The sequence below is a fragment of the Scyliorhinus torazame genome, chromosome 11 (genome assembly GCF_047496885.1).
Source record: "Scyliorhinus torazame isolate Kashiwa2021f chromosome 11, sScyTor2.1, whole genome shotgun sequence".
Taxonomy (NCBI): Eukaryota; Metazoa; Chordata; class Chondrichthyes; order Carcharhiniformes; family Scyliorhinidae; genus Scyliorhinus; species Scyliorhinus torazame.
The window spans coordinates 80,525,600-80,543,316 of NC_092717.1; the positions used below are offsets into that span (position 1 = coordinate 80,525,600).

General features: G+C 42.2%; 1 protein-coding gene across 2 annotated transcripts in view; it reads left to right on the forward strand.

Annotated features, from left to right (window-relative positions):
* csmd3b (CUB and Sushi multiple domains 3b) overlaps positions 1–17,717 on the forward strand; it is a 2,718,576-nt gene that overhangs the window by 2,268,032 nt on the left and 432,827 nt on the right. For both annotated transcript variants that reach the window (XM_072467431.1, XM_072467430.1), the window contains 2 exons: positions 5,330–5,521; positions 17,085–17,223. In XM_072467431.1, the coding sequence (XP_072323532.1) occupies positions 5,330–5,521; positions 17,085–17,223 (331 nt within the window). The remainder of the gene's footprint in view (positions 1–5,329; positions 5,522–17,084; positions 17,224–17,717) is intronic.

Sequence of the window (17,717 nt, forward strand, 5' to 3'; positions counted from 1 at the left end):
AGATGTAACTAGCAGAGTTGACCAGGGAGAACAGGTGGATGTTCTTCATTTAGACTTTCAGAAGGCTTTCAACAAGATCTCACATAGCAGATTAATTTGTAATGTTAAAGCGCATTGGATCACGGGTAGTGTCTTGAGATGGATAAAAAGCTGGTTAGCAGACAGGAAGCAAAAAGTTGAAATAAATGATGGAATAATGAATTTTTCTCTCTCGGCCACATTAAAGATTTTAAAGTTAAATGCAATAGCGAACTCCATTGGAATAACCAAGTGTTCCAACCTCAAAATTTATCTAGATATTTTGAAGGGTTGTGTCCAACAATAGGATTGTCTGTGATAGGTTTGAAGCAACATAAATCTCAAAATGTTGTACTGCCAGTACAAGGTTTAAAGTCTCTTTCTCAATGGTCGAATACTTTCTGATTGGCAGGCAGTGACCAGTGGGATACCGCTGGGATCTGTGCTGGGACCCCAACTGTTCACATTATATTTTAATGATTTGGATGAGGGAAGTAAATGTATTGTCTTCAAATTTGCAGATGATACAAAGTTGGGTGGGAGGGTGAGCTGTGAGGAGGATGCAGAGATGATTCAGCGGGATTTGGCCAGGCTGAGTGAGTGGGCACATGCATGGCCGATGCAGTATAATGTGGATAAATGTGAGGTCATCCATTTCAGTGGCAAAAATAGGAAGGCAGATTATTATTTGAATGGGTGTAAGTTGAGAGAGATGGATACTCAGCGAGACCTTGGTGTCTTTCTGCATCAGTTGCTGAAAGTAAGCATGCAGGTGCAGCAGGCAGTAAAGAAGCCAAATGGTACGATGGCCTTCATAGTGAGAGGATTTGAGTATAGAAAGAGATGTTTTCCTGCATTGTAAATTGTATAGGGCACTGGTGAGGTCACACGTGGAGTATTGTGTGCAGTTTTGATATCCTTATCTGAGGAAGAATGTTCTTGCTGTGGAGTGAGTGCAGCAAAGGTTCACCAGGCTGATTCCTGGATTGGGGGACTCTTAAATGAGGAGAGATGAAATCGATTAGGATCGTGTTCATTGGAGTACAGAAGAGTGAGAGAGGATCTCATAGAAACGTACAAATTTCTAACATGATAAAACGGGGTAGATTCAGAAAGAATGTTCCCGATGGTGGGAAGTTCAGAAGTAGGGGTCATAGTTTGAGGATAAGGGGTAAACCTTTTAGGACTGAGGTAAGGAGAAGTTTCTTTACCCAGAGAGTGGTGAATCTGTCGAATTCGCTACCACAAAAAGTAGTTGACGGCAAAACGTTGTTAAATTTGCTTGACAGGGACATACCTGTCAAGGACACGCAGTATTTGTTCCTTGAACAAGCTCCACTTTTCATTTGTGCCTTTCCCTGACAGTTTCTGTTCCCATCTTATGCTCCCTAGTTCTTGCCTGATCGCATCATAATTACCCCTCCCCCTATTTTAAACCTTGCCCTGCCGTATGGCCCTATTGACAATATGTTGGGGAGCGGCCTCTTTAACAAGGACGCAAACTCCTTCAGAATTCTCCTTTCCCCAAACAACATCCAAATTAATTAATCTAACAGTCAAATCTAGCTTATAGTTATCACACAATACAGGGCTGATAATCAAGTCTGGGAAACATATATTCCCGGCTGAGCGAAGATATTTAAACTGTGTCTTTAAAAATGTTTCTGCAGAGCCTTGGCTATAAGACTTGGGTGCGGGCCTAGCCTCCGGCTGTGAGTTTTGGACAGGCCTCTCAGGCTGTTAGATGTAAACTGGCCTCCTTGGTCTCAAAATCTCTTTTATACTCAGGATAAAGCATCCATAATGATGTTTTCTCTCTCAGCCACAATAAAGATTTTAAAGTTAAATGCAATAGCACACTAGGCTTAAAGTTTCTTTCTCAATGGTCGAATACTTCTGTTGGCGACTGTTATGTTTTGTTTTGTGGCCATGGTAAAGATGCACACAGGGGAAGCACGGTGGTGCAGTGGTTAGCACTGCTGCCTCACGGCGCCGAGGTCCCAGGTTCGATCCCGGCTGTGGGTCACTGTCCATGTGGAGTTTGCACATTCTCCCCGTATTTGCGTGGTTTTCGCTCCCACAACCCAAAGATGTGCAGGCTAGGTGGATTGGCCACGCTAAATTGCCCCTTAATTGGAAAAAATGAATTGGGTACTCTAAATTTATATTTAAAAAAAAGATGCACACTGAACATCTAGTTCTTTGACTAGTAAGATAGTTTATTAACAGAAAGAACATGTGGAAAGATAACTGACGAACTATAATACAATCGGTAACGAATAAATGCATTCTCCTGGATCTACATCTAATGAGACTGTCCTCTAGTACGACGTCTGACCAACTGCCTGATCTCTGGAGTCACATGGTAGATCTCTATCGCCCACCTGCTGGTTGGAGGTCGTATAGATACTCTATACATTAATGGATAACTATATATATTACTGTGCACATGCATATCACCACAGCAACGATTTATTTCCTTGAGAAATATCTCACTGGCTTCCTGAGGCCAAGTTCGTCTTCTTGCAATAACACGGCTCCTACACCAATGTCACTAACATCCACCGCCAGTTTAAACTGCTCATTTGGGTGCTGCTAACTCTGGGTTTGTTGTCAGTACAGTTTTTAAATGGTTGAATGTCGTCTGGCCGTCCTCTGTCAATTAAACGTGCATGTTCTTCTTTATAGCTCTTTAAGAGTGCCACTATCATATTGCTAAAGGTTGACATGAAAACAAGGATAGAATCTGCTCATGCCCAGAAATCTTAAAATCCCTTTTCTGGTGGTTGGTCCTGGGAATTCCCAAAATGCCCGTATTTTTGCAGGGGGCCATTTAATCGTGTCCTCCTCTGTCCCAGATGTGAAATCTAGACCTTAGAAAATTTGCTTTTCATTAGATTCATTGCAAAATGGGCTTCTTCTGGGCAGTCAAACAGTTCTTTTTGGTGGTGTAGATACTCTTCAAACTCTGGAGAAAAGCAAATTACTGCGGATGCTGGAATCTGAAACAAAAGAGAAAATGCTGGAAAATCTCAGCAGGTATGGCAGCATCTGTAAGGAGAGAAAAGAGCTAACGCTTTGAGTCCAGATGACCCTTTGTCAAAGCCCTCTTCAAACTCTGGCTGAACACGACTAAGTCATCACTGTCTGGGGCACGGGGACTCAGTCCTGAAATCACTCTGTGTCTCTCACCCTGCCTCTCTCCCTGCCTCTGTCCCTGCCTCTCTCTCTCTGTCTCTATCTCTCTCTCTCTCTCCCTGCCTCTCTCCCTGCCTCTCTCTCTGTCTTTCTCTCTGTCTTTCTCTCTGCCTCTCTCTCTCTGTCTCTGTCTCTCTCTGCCTCTCTCTCTCTGTCTCTCTCTGTCTGTCTGTAAGCTTGCTCCCTTTCTCTTTCCTGCATCTCCAACTTCTTCATTTCTATGTCTCATTGTAACTGAAGTCAAGCTAACTCAATTTCCTCCCTTCTCAAAAGATTTGGTCCGACTAACCACGACCCTCCGCCCACCCCCATATTTTTAAATGCATTGCTACGCTTTCAGTTATCTCAGCCTTCTTAGCCCTGTAGATAAGACTGCCTCCAATTTATCTGCCAGTTTCATCAACTTGGCTTTGGACACACTGTTCGAAATTGCTAAGGTTATATTGTCAACTTCCAGATAAGAGTGAACTAGATCAAGAGGTATTTTTGCAGCCTCCTTACACATTCTCACATAGGTCCACTTATTTCTCACTCTCGTTATGTTTAAAAAGTCAAAAATCCCCTACACCCAAGATATTAAGCTTCTTAAGATCCCGGACTCGAGCTCGTAATTTTCTGTCATGAACCATGCTGATAGTATCACAAGGGTATCCACACGAAACACCAGTTTGTGGGGGTGTATAGTTTTTGTTTTGGAATGGTGTGAGGAGTCGTGTGAAACTCGAGTAAGAATAACCAGCATAGTCATTGTATAACAATGATTAAAGACTATTTATTGAAGTAAATACAAATGCACACTAAACAGGGCTACAATACTCTAAGGCAATTAAATATTTGAATCAATAAACACATGCACAGTTTATGTTGCATAAACACCTGGTTCCAATATATATATATAAGATCCCTGAACTCCTTAAGACTGCCCCTTTCCTCAAACAACATCCAAATTAAACAATATAATATCAATATAAGTCAAATCCAGCTTATAGTTACCACAGTACAGGGCAGATATCAAGTCTGGGAAATATATTTACCGGCTCCAGTGAAGATATTTTAAACTGCCTTTACAAAGGTTTCTGCATTGCCTTGGTTCGAAGACTGAGATGCTGGTCTGGCCTCCTGGTTGTGAGTTGTGGATGGCTTCAGGCTGTTAGAGGTAAACTGACCTCTCAGCGTCTGAAAGTACTGGTAATTATACCATTTACCACTTTGATTCTTCATTCTGTGTATTTGGCTGTCTGCCTCTCTCAAATTCCTTGACTCTAGAAATTAGCATGTGTATACCTCCATTGATCTTGCATTCGTCTCGGTATGTTGTTTCTGCTAATCGGGCAATTTATAGCTGATTCTATCTAGATGTCTCATTACTGGGAAAGTCACATCTCATCTTACCTTTTGAATGCTGGCTACTGTTGTCGCTGGGCAGATTGCATCCTATCATGCCTTGTTAAATTTGTTTTACTGCTGTTACTTGGTGGATCCATGACAGAATCATAAGCTGTAAAGCTGAGAAAGAGGCCAGGCTTGTAAATTTTCCTGGCTCTTCAACAAGGCATGCTCAGAGTCACATTATCGTGATCCATCCCATCCCCTTCATTGGGTGTGGTTGAATCCATGAACTGCAAAGTTGGCACAAGCTAGCTGTTGGGATTTAAGAGGAGGACTAAGCAACTGGAATTGCCTTCCCAATGAAAAAACCTCTGTCCTATGTAATAATGGAAGAGCAAGAGGAACAGGAGAGCCAAGATGGTAAGTGAACGAGATACCATAGCAGAAGGAGATGCTGTCACCTCTATTAGTGATTCTGTATTTGTACTTACTTTACTACAATTTTTCAGCATTGACAAATAAGATGCATAGAAAATTGGAGTGCAGAAAGTGGCATACATTTGGTGTAATTTCTACGTAAATATGTTTGGTAAAAATTTGGGTCAAATTGTTTTCCACTCGCATGGTTCCCCATCAATGGTAATTGTAATAACATGATTATAGGTCATGAATACTTTGGGCTTTTGTGACTGTTGATTCCACAAGATGTGTTTTATTTAAAACAAACTCGCAGCAAATAAGCAGCACTTTTAGTATAAATAATGTATCCCTTTTTAATTCCTAGGCTCAGTGGCAACAGCCTGCCGAGACCCTGGTGTACCTATGAATGGAAGTCGGAATGGAGATGGCAGAGATCCTGGAGATACTGTTATCTTCCAATGTGAACCTGGCTATGAGCTTCAGGGAGAAGAGAAAATTACCTGCATTCAGGTGGAAAACAGGTACTTCTGGCAGCCCAGCCCTCCTGTTTGCATCGGTATGTGGTTTATATTCAAATTTCTAATTTATACAAGTAATTTCAGTAGTAACAAGTCTTATTCTGCCATAAACCTGCTCTGCAGAATGAAAACTGTTTACATAAAGTGGTGCGTGCAATTTTCTGCTATTCCCTGATTGTAGAAGCATGCTCAGTAATGTTTGGGAAATGGAACAAATACAGAGGTACATTAAGTGTTACAAATATAATTAAATAAGTAATTAGCTCATTTTGCTTTGTAGTATGTAGGTCAACTAGTTAAACTAAGATGGAAGCATTTTAATGTGGGAGCTTAATCATCAGTTCTTTTAACAATTATTTAAAAAGAAGTATATATCGAGTTGAAGTGCTGTGTGAAGTATTAGACTGCATTGTGGGAATGATTTTGAGGGAACAGAGTGGGTACAGCTTCGATTTATGAGGAAGATGCCTCCAATGAGGATATATAAACATGGAGATTAATTTGACGCCTTGTGAAGGTTAAGGAGTAATTTGATGGAGCCGTTTAAAATGATGAAAGGTTGAAATGGAGCAGGTAAAAAAAAATAAGAGGATTCCTGACAGGGGGACCTGAAAATAAGGACAGCGAGCAGGAAAATACTTTGCACAGAAGATTTTTAAAACAGAGACTATGGCAACATTTAAGTATAGGTTGATGGATGATTCTGGAATGGGGGATAAAGCGATTTGGAAAGCTAGTGGGTACCTGGATTTGAAACATTGCTGATGTGGTGATAATAATTTTTATTCATGTCACAAGTAGGCTTACATTAACATTACAATGAAATTACTGTGAAAATCCCCTAGTCGCCACACCGGCACCTGTTCAGGTACGCTGAGGGAGAATTCAGAATGTCCAATTCACCTAACAGCACGTCTTTTGGAACTTGTGGGAGGAAACCAGAACACCCGGAGGAAACCCAAGCGACACTGGGAGAACGTGCAGAGTCATCACAGATCGTGACCAAGCTCGGGATCAAACCTGGGTCCCTGGTACTGTGAAGCAACAGTGCTAACCACTGTGCCACCGTGCCCATAACTTCTAGGTTCCCTAACATTGCATTTAGGGGGTACCCCTCTGGGAAGTTCCCATGTAGGTGTTAATCCAGCAATTTCCCAGAAGCACTAACGTCCTCTGGACAATTGCACTGGGCTGGGAACAATCCAACAAATCTTTACCCTGACAGTTACTCTGAAAGTGTTAGACAGAAGAGAAACTCCAAACACTTGCGTAACTATTTAAGTACCTAGACAACCTCGCATGGGACATCCCCTTACACAACACAACCCATGGGACCCACCATACCACCAACCCCTTCTCCCCTCTCCCCCCTCCCCTCCTGGATTGAGCCCCCTTCTCTCCCTCCAGGACTGGGCAACCTCATTCTTGGAATGAGACCACTCCTGCCCTCTGAGACTGAGTCTGACCACCCCCCCCCCCCCACCCCCGTGGATCCAACCCATCTCCCTCCATTCCTTAAACTTGAAGATTTACCTGCCGCCTGTAAATTGCCCCTTTAAACTCCTCTTCACAGCAGCTACTGCTAAAAAAAAGGGGAGTTGACTTACTTCTCTGTACCCCAGTTATTCGAAGGCAATGCTGCTGGGTGCATGCTTTACTGCTTTTCTCGCACCCGGCCTGAGTGAAAAATGTTGGGCGAGTCAGAGGCTGAGGAATACCTGCGAAGGCCAGTCTGGTGAGAGTGGCAATCTGACAGAGATTGTCACACTGTGGAAGTTACTGGTCTACAAGAACACCAGTACAGAGACATTGGGATAATCTTTCTGCTTTTGTGAATAATTCTATGGTTTATATTGCATTGTTTCCATTATTCATGAATGAAAATGGTGTCAATGTGAGGGTGGGGGATAGACTGGAAGACGTTATTTCATTAAGTAGTATCCTGAAGATAGCTGCCAGAATGTTTTATTGATTTTTAGCTGTATGTATTTAATTTAATACCTTCACACTGTTGCACTCAGTAATTCCTCCAAACTAATTTTCTGCCATGATGGTATCAACACTCTCTGTGAAGAGGTTTATGGTTAATCAATATTCTCCACAGCTGGTCAATTTTAAGTGGTGTATTTGTGAAGATACATTTTGCAGTGTCCAATTATGTTTGATTTCCCTCTATGAAGTGCCTTAGGACATTTTTTTCTACTTTAAACATTTCGGGTAAATGCAAGTTGTTGTTTATTTTTAATACTTCCTTTTAAACATAACAATTTCACACTTTATCTCCAGTCAGATCTTGTGCAATTAATCATGTTGCATTTGAAAATTTGAAATATGATAAATTAAAATTGATGGAAATAAATTACTCCACACCTTCGAAATGACATGAATATTGAGGCAACCTGTATTAAGGATTTATATTAATGCAACTACCTAATTTCAAAATGACTACTAATTGTTCCAAGCTGGTTTCCTGCTGATGTGGTTAGAACTCATTTAATTAAAGATGTAGGGCAAGATTTTGCCAGCCCTCTTGGGATGAGTGGAGGCAGGATGGGATTGATGGGGTGGGAGGATGAGGTGTGTGTCAGCATTAAATGGTCAACACCAGCTATCCAGCCAATGGATCCCTCAAGGAGTAAGTGTTCCTTTGGCAACATACAATTTTACATGCATGTTGTATCATGGAGCTGTGAATAGTGATGGTAGAGACTCCAATTGTTTCCCATCACATGGCTGACCTGGAATCTCTCCCAACCTTACCACCTGCCAATGGAATATGTTGGAAGAGTTTACAAGTTGATACTCAGCCTGTTTTGCTACATTATAAACACGCCTTCCTTGGCCACTGAGTACTGGAATGGGATTTGAATCCAGAACCGTTGGCTCAGAGGCAGGGATGCGACTCATTGGGCTACAAAAAGTTCTTTTTAATAAATAGAACAGTAAGTTCTACTGGACTTCTCCCTGTTGTAAAATTAGTAGAAATCTTTCCTGCCGACCCATTCTTTGGGGTACCATGGTGGTCTTTGAGCTCAAAAATGGCATTCACGATGCATATGCACACTTTTTGAGGTGAATAGCATTGGACACCATTTGCTAAGGATGATAGCACACACACAGTGAATGGCCACTGGATGTATGCAGGGCAGGTAGATCATGGCATTAGTCAATGCCGGCAGTGCATTTTTTAGCTTAATTTTTGAGTTGAAACCCTCTCTCAACCTTGCAAAACTGAAAGTGCATGCAGCAGCAGTAAGGATCCTCCCTCCATCAGCCCTATTTAATGGATAAACTACTTAAAAGTTAGTTGCTGGTTGTTTTCTTTTCTGAGTGTTGCTTAAACTATTTGGTGCTTTCTAGTGTTGCTTAAAGTTGCCAAAGCCTTCACAGACTGATGTGGTAGATGCTGAAGGAGTATAGCCCTGAAAAAGTGGTCCAACTGTGGATAACAAGAGGAGTTAAAGATAGTGTTAGGTCAAAGGAAGGGATTTATAAAGAGAGTGTTAAGCATGACGGTTGGCAGGATTAAAAAATTCAGCAAAAGGGAAGTAAGCAATTGATGCGAAAGAGACAAGGGAATATGCAGATGCCGAGGAAGAAACACAAAGAACAGATTATAAACTTTTCCAAAGATATGTAAATTGGAAAAGAAAAGTGCAAGAAAACACCGTGCTCATTAGGGGCAGAGACGATGAATTTATCATTGTGAATAAGGAAAAGGCAGAGATTTTGAATGCTTATTAGAAGTATGTAGAAGACAAAAAAAAGGGATTGAGCAAGAATGAGGAACTAAAACACTACAGAGGGATATAGAAAGGCTGAGTAGGCAAGAACATGGAGATAGAATCAAATGGGACGAAGTGTGGCATATTCACTCTTGCAGAGGAAATAAAAAAAACGACAGAGGGCAAGATCTTTTGGTCATGCTATGCCCGAAAGGCAGCGCAGCATGGTGCAATGCAACCATAGATGCCAGAAGATCCCTCCTCCAGGATCTACCAGGCTTGCCACGCCTCGTGAGAGACGTCGCCATGTGAAATACGTCCACTGTGGGCGGGATCATTTTTAGCAAGTCTGCATATTAGAGTGAGACAGCTAGTTTCACTCAAATATGAACTCCCACGATCTACGCAAGGCGAGGGATCGAACCCTCTTTGCTTGGCCATCGTCGGCTAGAGCCGTTCAGTTTTGGGTTCCACAAACCGTGATCAGATGGAATTGCACTCTTGGGAGTCTCCTAGTGGATCGGAGGCCCCAAGATTCTGGGCAGGGCAACACCCTGGCACTGCTGCTGCCACCCTGGCACTGCCACTCTGGCAGTGCCACCTAGGTGCCAGTCTGGCATTGCCAATGTGCCCAAGTGGCACTGGCAGCTGGCAGCATTGCCAGGATGTCAGACTGGCACTGCCAAGGTGGCAGCTGGCATTTTCCCTGTGCTGCGGATCAGGCTTGGGGGTGCCCTGCGCAGGTGCAGGGAGGTGCGGGGGGGACGGGGACGTGGACCCCCTTATCAGTGATTTGGGCTTTATGGATTCGGGGGTCGCGTTGGGGGGTCGAATGATTGGGATGTCATTTAATCCTGCACTGAGGAGTTCCAGCGAGCGCAGCTCCTCAGTGCAGGAAACGGGACTAAGTGCAGCCTCTGCCGCACATTCCCGCTGAGGCCTCAATCTATCTGAATGGCCATTTGATAGTTTGGTGTTTCTCGATGCTCCGAGCGCTGGGAAACACTCGGCTCATTACGCACATTACGCAACTCTGTTCCCATTCGAGTAGATCGTGCCCAAAAAACCTTTTGAATGGCAAGAGACTGAAAAATGTTTGCTTTAGGATGGACCTCAATATCCTTGAACATGAATCACACAATGTTATCGTGCACATACAGCAAGCAATTAGGAAGACAAATGATGTGCTGACTTTCGGGCAGGAATGTCTGGCCCTTCCCGCCGGTGGGATGATCCAGTCCCTCCAGAGGTAACCCCACGCAGCAGGTTCCCCAGCAGTGGGATGGGTGAGCCAAGAAAAACAGCACAGGCATTGGTGGAAGAAAGATCCTGCCAGCGGCCAACGGCGAGCCACCTCTGCCGGTGGAAAATACGGCGCGGGGGGGGGGGGGGGGGGGGGGGGGGGCGGAAAATCCTTTTGTTACAAAGGGACTTGAGTATAACGTTAAAGAAATATTACAATAGTTCGACAGGGCATTGATGAGGCCCCACTTCGCATACTGTGTGCAGTTTTGAATTCTTTATCTAAGGAAGAATATATTTGCCTCAGTTGCTACAGATAATCACTACACTGCTTCCTAAAATAAATGGGCTGTTCTGTGAGGAAAATTGAATAGATTAGGTCTATGCTCCATACAGTTGACAAGAACGTGCGATTATCCAATTAGAACATGACATTCTTAAGGGGTTTGACAGGTCCGTTGCAGTCTATAGGTTCAAAATTTGTATTTTCTGAGACAGGCACTAGTTGAAAATGGACACCAAAAGGGAAACTGAGAAATGAAACTGATTCTCACATTTTGTAAGGGCAATAAGGCTGAAAGTGAGATTGAAAACCAAAGCTGCCGGGGAAACTAAAATTGACTGAAACCATATGCAAAGGACAAAAGTCATTGGAGCTCAGATGATGATGATAATTATTGTGTTTTCAGTGGTGCGGTACAGGCAGGCTGAAGAAGACAGCAGCTAGATCCAGAAGCTGAGAATAGAAAATATGCAGTTAATGCAGCTGTTTCGATTCCATGAAGGGGTAGCATTGATGGATCTAGATCATCTAAGAGAGCCCTGAGCAGAGGAGGTTCTACAGATGTCTGTCAGTTTTGGTGGCGACTGCTTTCTTGGAACTTTGGTTGGTTATACACTGCTGTCAGCGAGGGGTCAGACTAAATCCTCAGATGGAGCTGAAATTCTTCCTGGGTAGAGTCTTGAAGGACTTTTTGACTGAGATTCCAAATCGATATGTTGAATGGACTGCCAAGCCAATTAAAAAGATTTGTCTTAGTTGCACCTGCAATTTAATTTAAAGTTTAGAATTGACCTCAATTTGCCTATTAATTCATGTTTAACTTGTGTTGATTCTGGGGGTTAAAGTATGAATGTTTGCCAAAGATAAATGATTGCATTGTGTGAATCTTCTGTGTGTTTTTTTTTTGAAGCATAGAATCTTGTGGCTTCATTATTCCAGTAAATAACTTGGATTTTTGATTTCTTCTTTCTTTAAAAATAAGTACCAGTCTCACTGATATAACACAGGGTCTCTGCTGATTAAATGTTTCCCCTGCCTGGAGAATCTAGAACACGGGGTCACAGTTTAACAATAAGGAGTAAGATATTTAGGACTGAGTTGAGGAGAAACGTCTTCAGTCAAAGGTTTGTGAATCCTTAGATTCTCTTTCCCAGGGTGCTAGGGATGCTCTGTCAATGAGTATATTCAAGTCAAAGGTTAGTAGATTTCCGGGGGCTAAGAGAATTAAGGGATATAGGGATAGTGTGGGAAGGTGGAGTTGAGGTAGAAGATTAGCCATGATCTTAGTGAATGGTAGAGCAGATTCAAAGGGCCAAATGGTCTATTCCAGCTCTCATTTCTTATTGTCATGCCTGGTAAAAGGCAAGCCATTCTCAAAACTTCAAACATGGGCCGTGTTCATCTGGAAGTTTCTTGAACTGCCCCAATCTACTTAAAAATGGACACTGGTGATCTGTTAAGATGGCTGCCAAGGAGATCATGTGACCTTTGCAATTTCAACCCAGACTATCACACCGCCAGAAAGTTCTGAATTGAATAATTCTGGGTGAGTGTCTACACCTCAAATGGATACGCCTCGAGAGCACTTCTTCGTGGAATCCGCGCCTGGCAATGTTCAAATCCAAAACACAGTCAGTGGACACCAAAACTCAATAGACTGGATGATTCCTTAATCTGGACCAGGCCTTTAAAAATGTAGCTGGGACCTGATTCTGGGTTTCCTGACCCCATTCCCAGGGTTTATGATTTTGAATTATGCCTTTTGAGGCTGTGGGCTGGTTCAGGCTCACCCGACCTGGCCAGCTCTATTGTAGAGTTTTTATGGAGTTGGGCAAGCTTTTCGAAGAGTCTTGGTTCATTGCACTTCAAAGATGTTGTGAGCTATAAACTGCATGAGGGGACCTTTTGAACATGCCCATGCCACGGTATGGCTCTACTCATCCCCATTGCTCCTCATACCCCTCAATGCCAAGCAATACACCAAAGAACCCATACGACCTTTCATGTCTCCTATGCCGTGCTATGCCTTTGAAACAACTTTTATGGTTCTTCATGTCAAGCTATGGCCCCTCAAACAATCCATATAGGCTTTCATACCCCCTATACCAAGCTATGGCACTTCCATGCTCATTCAACAGCTAATCACTGTATAGAATTAATGGACCTTATAGTGACAGTAGGATGTGTAAACAAATTTAAATAACCATAATTTGCTGAAAACTTTCTGTTTTAAGAAAAAACATTTTTCACCAAAGTCCAATACAGGTGTAAATCACCCAGACCTGGAGGTCAAATGTTTCAATGGACTGATGGATTCCTTGAGTACTCAGCAAAGTCTCATTATGTATTCTTGGCAGCAACCTGAGATATCACCTACTAAATCATCTGAGTCCCAGATAAAACAATACTTAATCGACAGCCATGACTCTCTGATCTCTTTTGTCTGTTTCATTATGTGACAAGATAACGTCACAAGGTAAAGTGTTTGCAGTTTCTGCTATTGATACAGTTAAAAGCCTGGATGAATAACTTTGCATATGGGGCCACAGGGAGTTTTGGGGGCCATAGCTTGGCATGGGGGAATGAGGGTCCATATGAAGTAGCATGGATGGGCATGGGGAGCAAGTGAGCTGAAGAGATGTGAAGACAGGAGGGCTTTATTTTTGTATTTTTACTGGGATAAAGTCCCAACACCACCAAAGCAAAGATTTTAAATAGCCCACCTCTGCACTGGCAGCACCTGTGAGTGCTCCAGACATTTTCTAGGTCAGCTGGTTCAACTGTAATCCTCATTTCTTCGAGCCTGAACCTAGCTAAGATAATCCAGCCCTTGCTCCCCAGAGAAACATTCAGGTTTTCTCTCCAAATCTTCTGACACTGTCACTCTGGTACGGCAAGGCTTCATAGAGCTGGTAAGCTTGGCTCTGCAGAGATCGGGATGCCCTTGATCTCAAATTGAAAGTAAAGGCCCCCCCGCCATCACCATTGTGACATCTGGATTCTGTAGTCACTCTGACTACGATCGTCGGAATCCATACAGAATGGGACCCGCCCACACCCAGTGGAGCTCCCAGGTAGCCCCTCCCCCTGGCCCCACCCCATGGCAGTGCCAACCTGGTGGCAGGAGGGGGAACATCTGACATCCATAGAAGATGTGGCGTTATTTAAATCCATGAAATTTGATGGTTAGCATTATGTCACCGATAGAGGGCAGGGAAGATCTCATTCTAAGATGTCCCCGGCACAAATCCCATAAGGGCGGTCTCGCGAGAGGTGACGGCCATAATGAAATTTGTGCCTGTGGTGAATGGTCCCGGATAGTCCCTCCCATGTTCTTATGTTCTTTTGCTGAATTCAAGACATGGGTGCAGGTGCAATAGTTGACGTTCCCCTTGTAATACATATGACTTGGAGAAGGAACAGAGGTCACACAAAGCAGGTTAGATTGCTGGAAGAGGGAGAACAAGGAGGGCCAGATCCTTCCAGTGTGTGCAGAGAGCAATTCTCCTGCCTGCATTTCAGGAGGAAAAATGGCTAGTATTTTGCAGCCCCATTTGCTACGGGTGTAAATGACAATGGGATGCAAAATATCGCAAGAGGCCAAGAGCGATATTTGCTCCAGTGAGATCTCGCGATGCGATCATTCCTGCATCTCGCCAGTAATGCAATGGGGTTCCCGTCGTGCAATGACATGAATGAGTCCACCTGTGAGCGTGAATGTGTGGGACCAGTCTTCAGCATTTTCTTTTCTCAGTGTTGGAATATATGGCAAGAAAAACCAGCAGCTCAACCAACAGGCTGCACATTGCTTTTTTCATCTGAGCCAACACTTTGAAAAAGAAAATGGAAAATGTCGCCTAATATGTGAGATGTTGACACATCTGAAGGATGTCCTCACTAAATGCAAGCTTAAAGCAAGGAGAGGGAAGAATTATCAGTGGTTGTGAACAAAATCACGATGATGAGGTTTTATTAACTTGGTTTCTTCGAGCTGGAGCTGAATATATTTGCAAACCCTGGCAGTTTGCCATCCACTAATACATAAGGAAGATCGGTGATACTTCTGATTCATTGTGAACTAATTGCAAGTCTTTCTCACTTGCCAAATAGAAGCAGAGTGAATATTCAGCTATATTCACATTGCAAGCTTCCACATGGAACACATGCCTTTCTAGAATGTGCCTTTTTGCCTCTGTTAACAGGACATCTCTCTTCCTTTCCACCACCTCCACCAAGGCCTCCAGTGTAGCATCCAGTATTTTTACCTCACTCTCTCTTGTGCTGTGCTATTCTTCAATATTTTCTCATCAGTTTCACTTCTTGCACAAATGCCAGCACCTTCTCCAGCCATAATGCACCTCCCACTTTCAGCAATGTAGGCTAGCTTTAAATTCTGTTCGCTCTTGCTGAAATCCTTAAAATGAGCAGGCCACCCAAAGTTGGCATGGTGCATACTTCAAAATCACCAGGCGCTGGCTAATTGTGCCTCGCCTCTTTTCTGTACTATGGGATTCAGATTTAAAAGGCTGTGACATAATCACAAATGTAAAGAACTGTAAGGGTTAATGTAATGTCTAAATCAACCACTCGAGGGAGCTAGATGTATAACTATATAAGGCATTGATGCTGAGCCTTGTGAGTGAGAGGTTGAGGAGAAGGCGAGAGGACAGACTGAAAGAAACATAGTGTGAGTGAGAGCAGATCATAGTTAATGTAATAGTGTAGGGATTTGTTGTAGATGACTAGATTATACACTATCCACCTCCAGTGTAGATTATATGTTTATTATCAACTGTGTATTATGTAGGAGTAAGTATTGAATCCAATTAAGTAGTGTTAATACATTTATAGCTTTGTTCAAGTTAAAAGCTATTTGTGGTCTTTGTGAACACTACGCCAACCATCCTTCAAATTAGCAACACAAAGAACACCACAAAGCGTATCACAAAAAATAGGTTAGGTTTCTTTAATTTGGTTGTTTACCCTGCTTGATGACAAATGCTGTTGCTGGCCTCCCAGAAATCCCCTAGTCTTGGTGCCAGATTTGAGTTGCTGTCAGGAAGGGACAAATCCATGCTGCAGAGATCACTGGATCTTTGTTGGCAGATTTCTTTGAGGTCTAATGTAAACACTGTTGCTTCACTGTTGATGGAAGAATGCAGCCCAATCAGTAAAATTCTTAAACATACAAAGCACCGAATACTCAATTAACTGTTTGTGTCTTCAATATCAATGTTAACTGATGTTCATTAAGTATGCACATGTGTGGATCTTCAAAAAGCACTTCTGGAGTTATTCTTTTGCATATCTATCTAAACATAATCATTCATATTAAAGGAGCACTAAATTTTGATTTAAGTAAGTTAGTAAGACGAGCAGTTTTGGATTCAGCATAAAATGCAGTGCAGTTAGGTTGCAGATCTTAAAGCTTAAATCTATTAAAGCAAAAATATGATGTTGTATTTTCTTTGCCATTTCACTGCAGCACAAATGTATGCAATAAAGAAATGCTAATATGGTTCGACTTGTTCACTGAGGCTTTACTTTGTCTCTTTATGTCTTATGAATTCTACTTATCCCCTATTGTATCTTAGTTGCTGTGGCAGCGCAATTAACTCTGCTTGATTTGTCACTCGCTAATAGTGCACAACCTGCTCTGAGCAACTAATAACATACAGGAATAATTTTCAGGTCCAAAATTTGTGCTTTTCTAAAAGCACTTTTCATATGATTTAACAGCTTGCAGCTTTCAATTGCTACACTATCGTAGAATCATAGATTGTTACAGTACAGAAGTAGGCCATTTTGCCCATCATGCTGGCGCAGTTTTTTCTTTATTTGTTTGTGGGTTATGAGCACCATCTCAAGGCAATATTGAAGAGCTATCCAATTGGTCAAATAAATAACTGAGGTTTGATATCTTTCACGACACCGAATTTCAGTATATCAGAGTGGAAACCTACTCAAATTGCGTCTCGAAAGCATAAAAGAAATAATAAGCTGAGAGAAAATTTTCCGAAGAATACACAGATCCGTGTATTCACAATCACACATTTTGTGATTGGTGTTCATCTGATGAGCTTGCAATGCTTCCCTTATTTTGAAATACCAGGTTGCAGCTGTTTTCTAAAATGCCTATTGCAAAGAACCTGACCCTTGCCATCAAAGTTCAAAGCAAAGTCAAAATACCACAGAAAATGGAATGGTTTGTATTGTGAAATTCAAAATAAGCCCAGGTTTATCAAAATTCTGTTTGAATATGTGCTAATCTGTGGAATCTGAAGGCAATTGTGATTTTGAATTTAAATTTTCATCAATTTAGAACAAGTACATATTTATCTTATTTTTCAGCACCATGTGGAGGCAACCTGACAAGTTCTTCAGGATTTATTCTTTCGCCAAGTTACCCCCATCCTTATCCACATGGCAAAGAGTGTGACTGGACTATCACAGTTAATAACGACTACATCATATCTTTGACATTTATTAGGTACTGATTTTTTCACTATTCAAAATTGTGTACTTTATTGCTGTTAATGATGTGCTGTCAGCTTTACCAAGGCTCATGGGATGAAGGCAATGAATAATTGAATGATACAGAACAGGAAAGTTGATGCTACAACATAATAACACTGTAACTCCAATCAGCAGCCTTTGGTAACGGATTGAGAAAATCATCCATAACTTCTGCTTATCACGGGAATCTAATGACCATTGTTGGGGTTTGTAGAAGTTGGATAAGAAGGGGATAAAGGTGAGGATGTTGCTTTCTGCAAGCAAATAATCTCTTGATGTTCGCTTTCTAAGTTCAAACATGAAGAATGGGCTCTTGGTTGAGGTACCAAAAGCTGTCTGACATTGTGAAATCATATTTAGGAGAAAGTATTATAACCTGGTTCTTTGCACCAGGAGACATGGATTAAAATCTGAAGATACAATTTTAATCCTCCCCACCTGGCAGAAACTAATGTCTGGGCAGGGTCT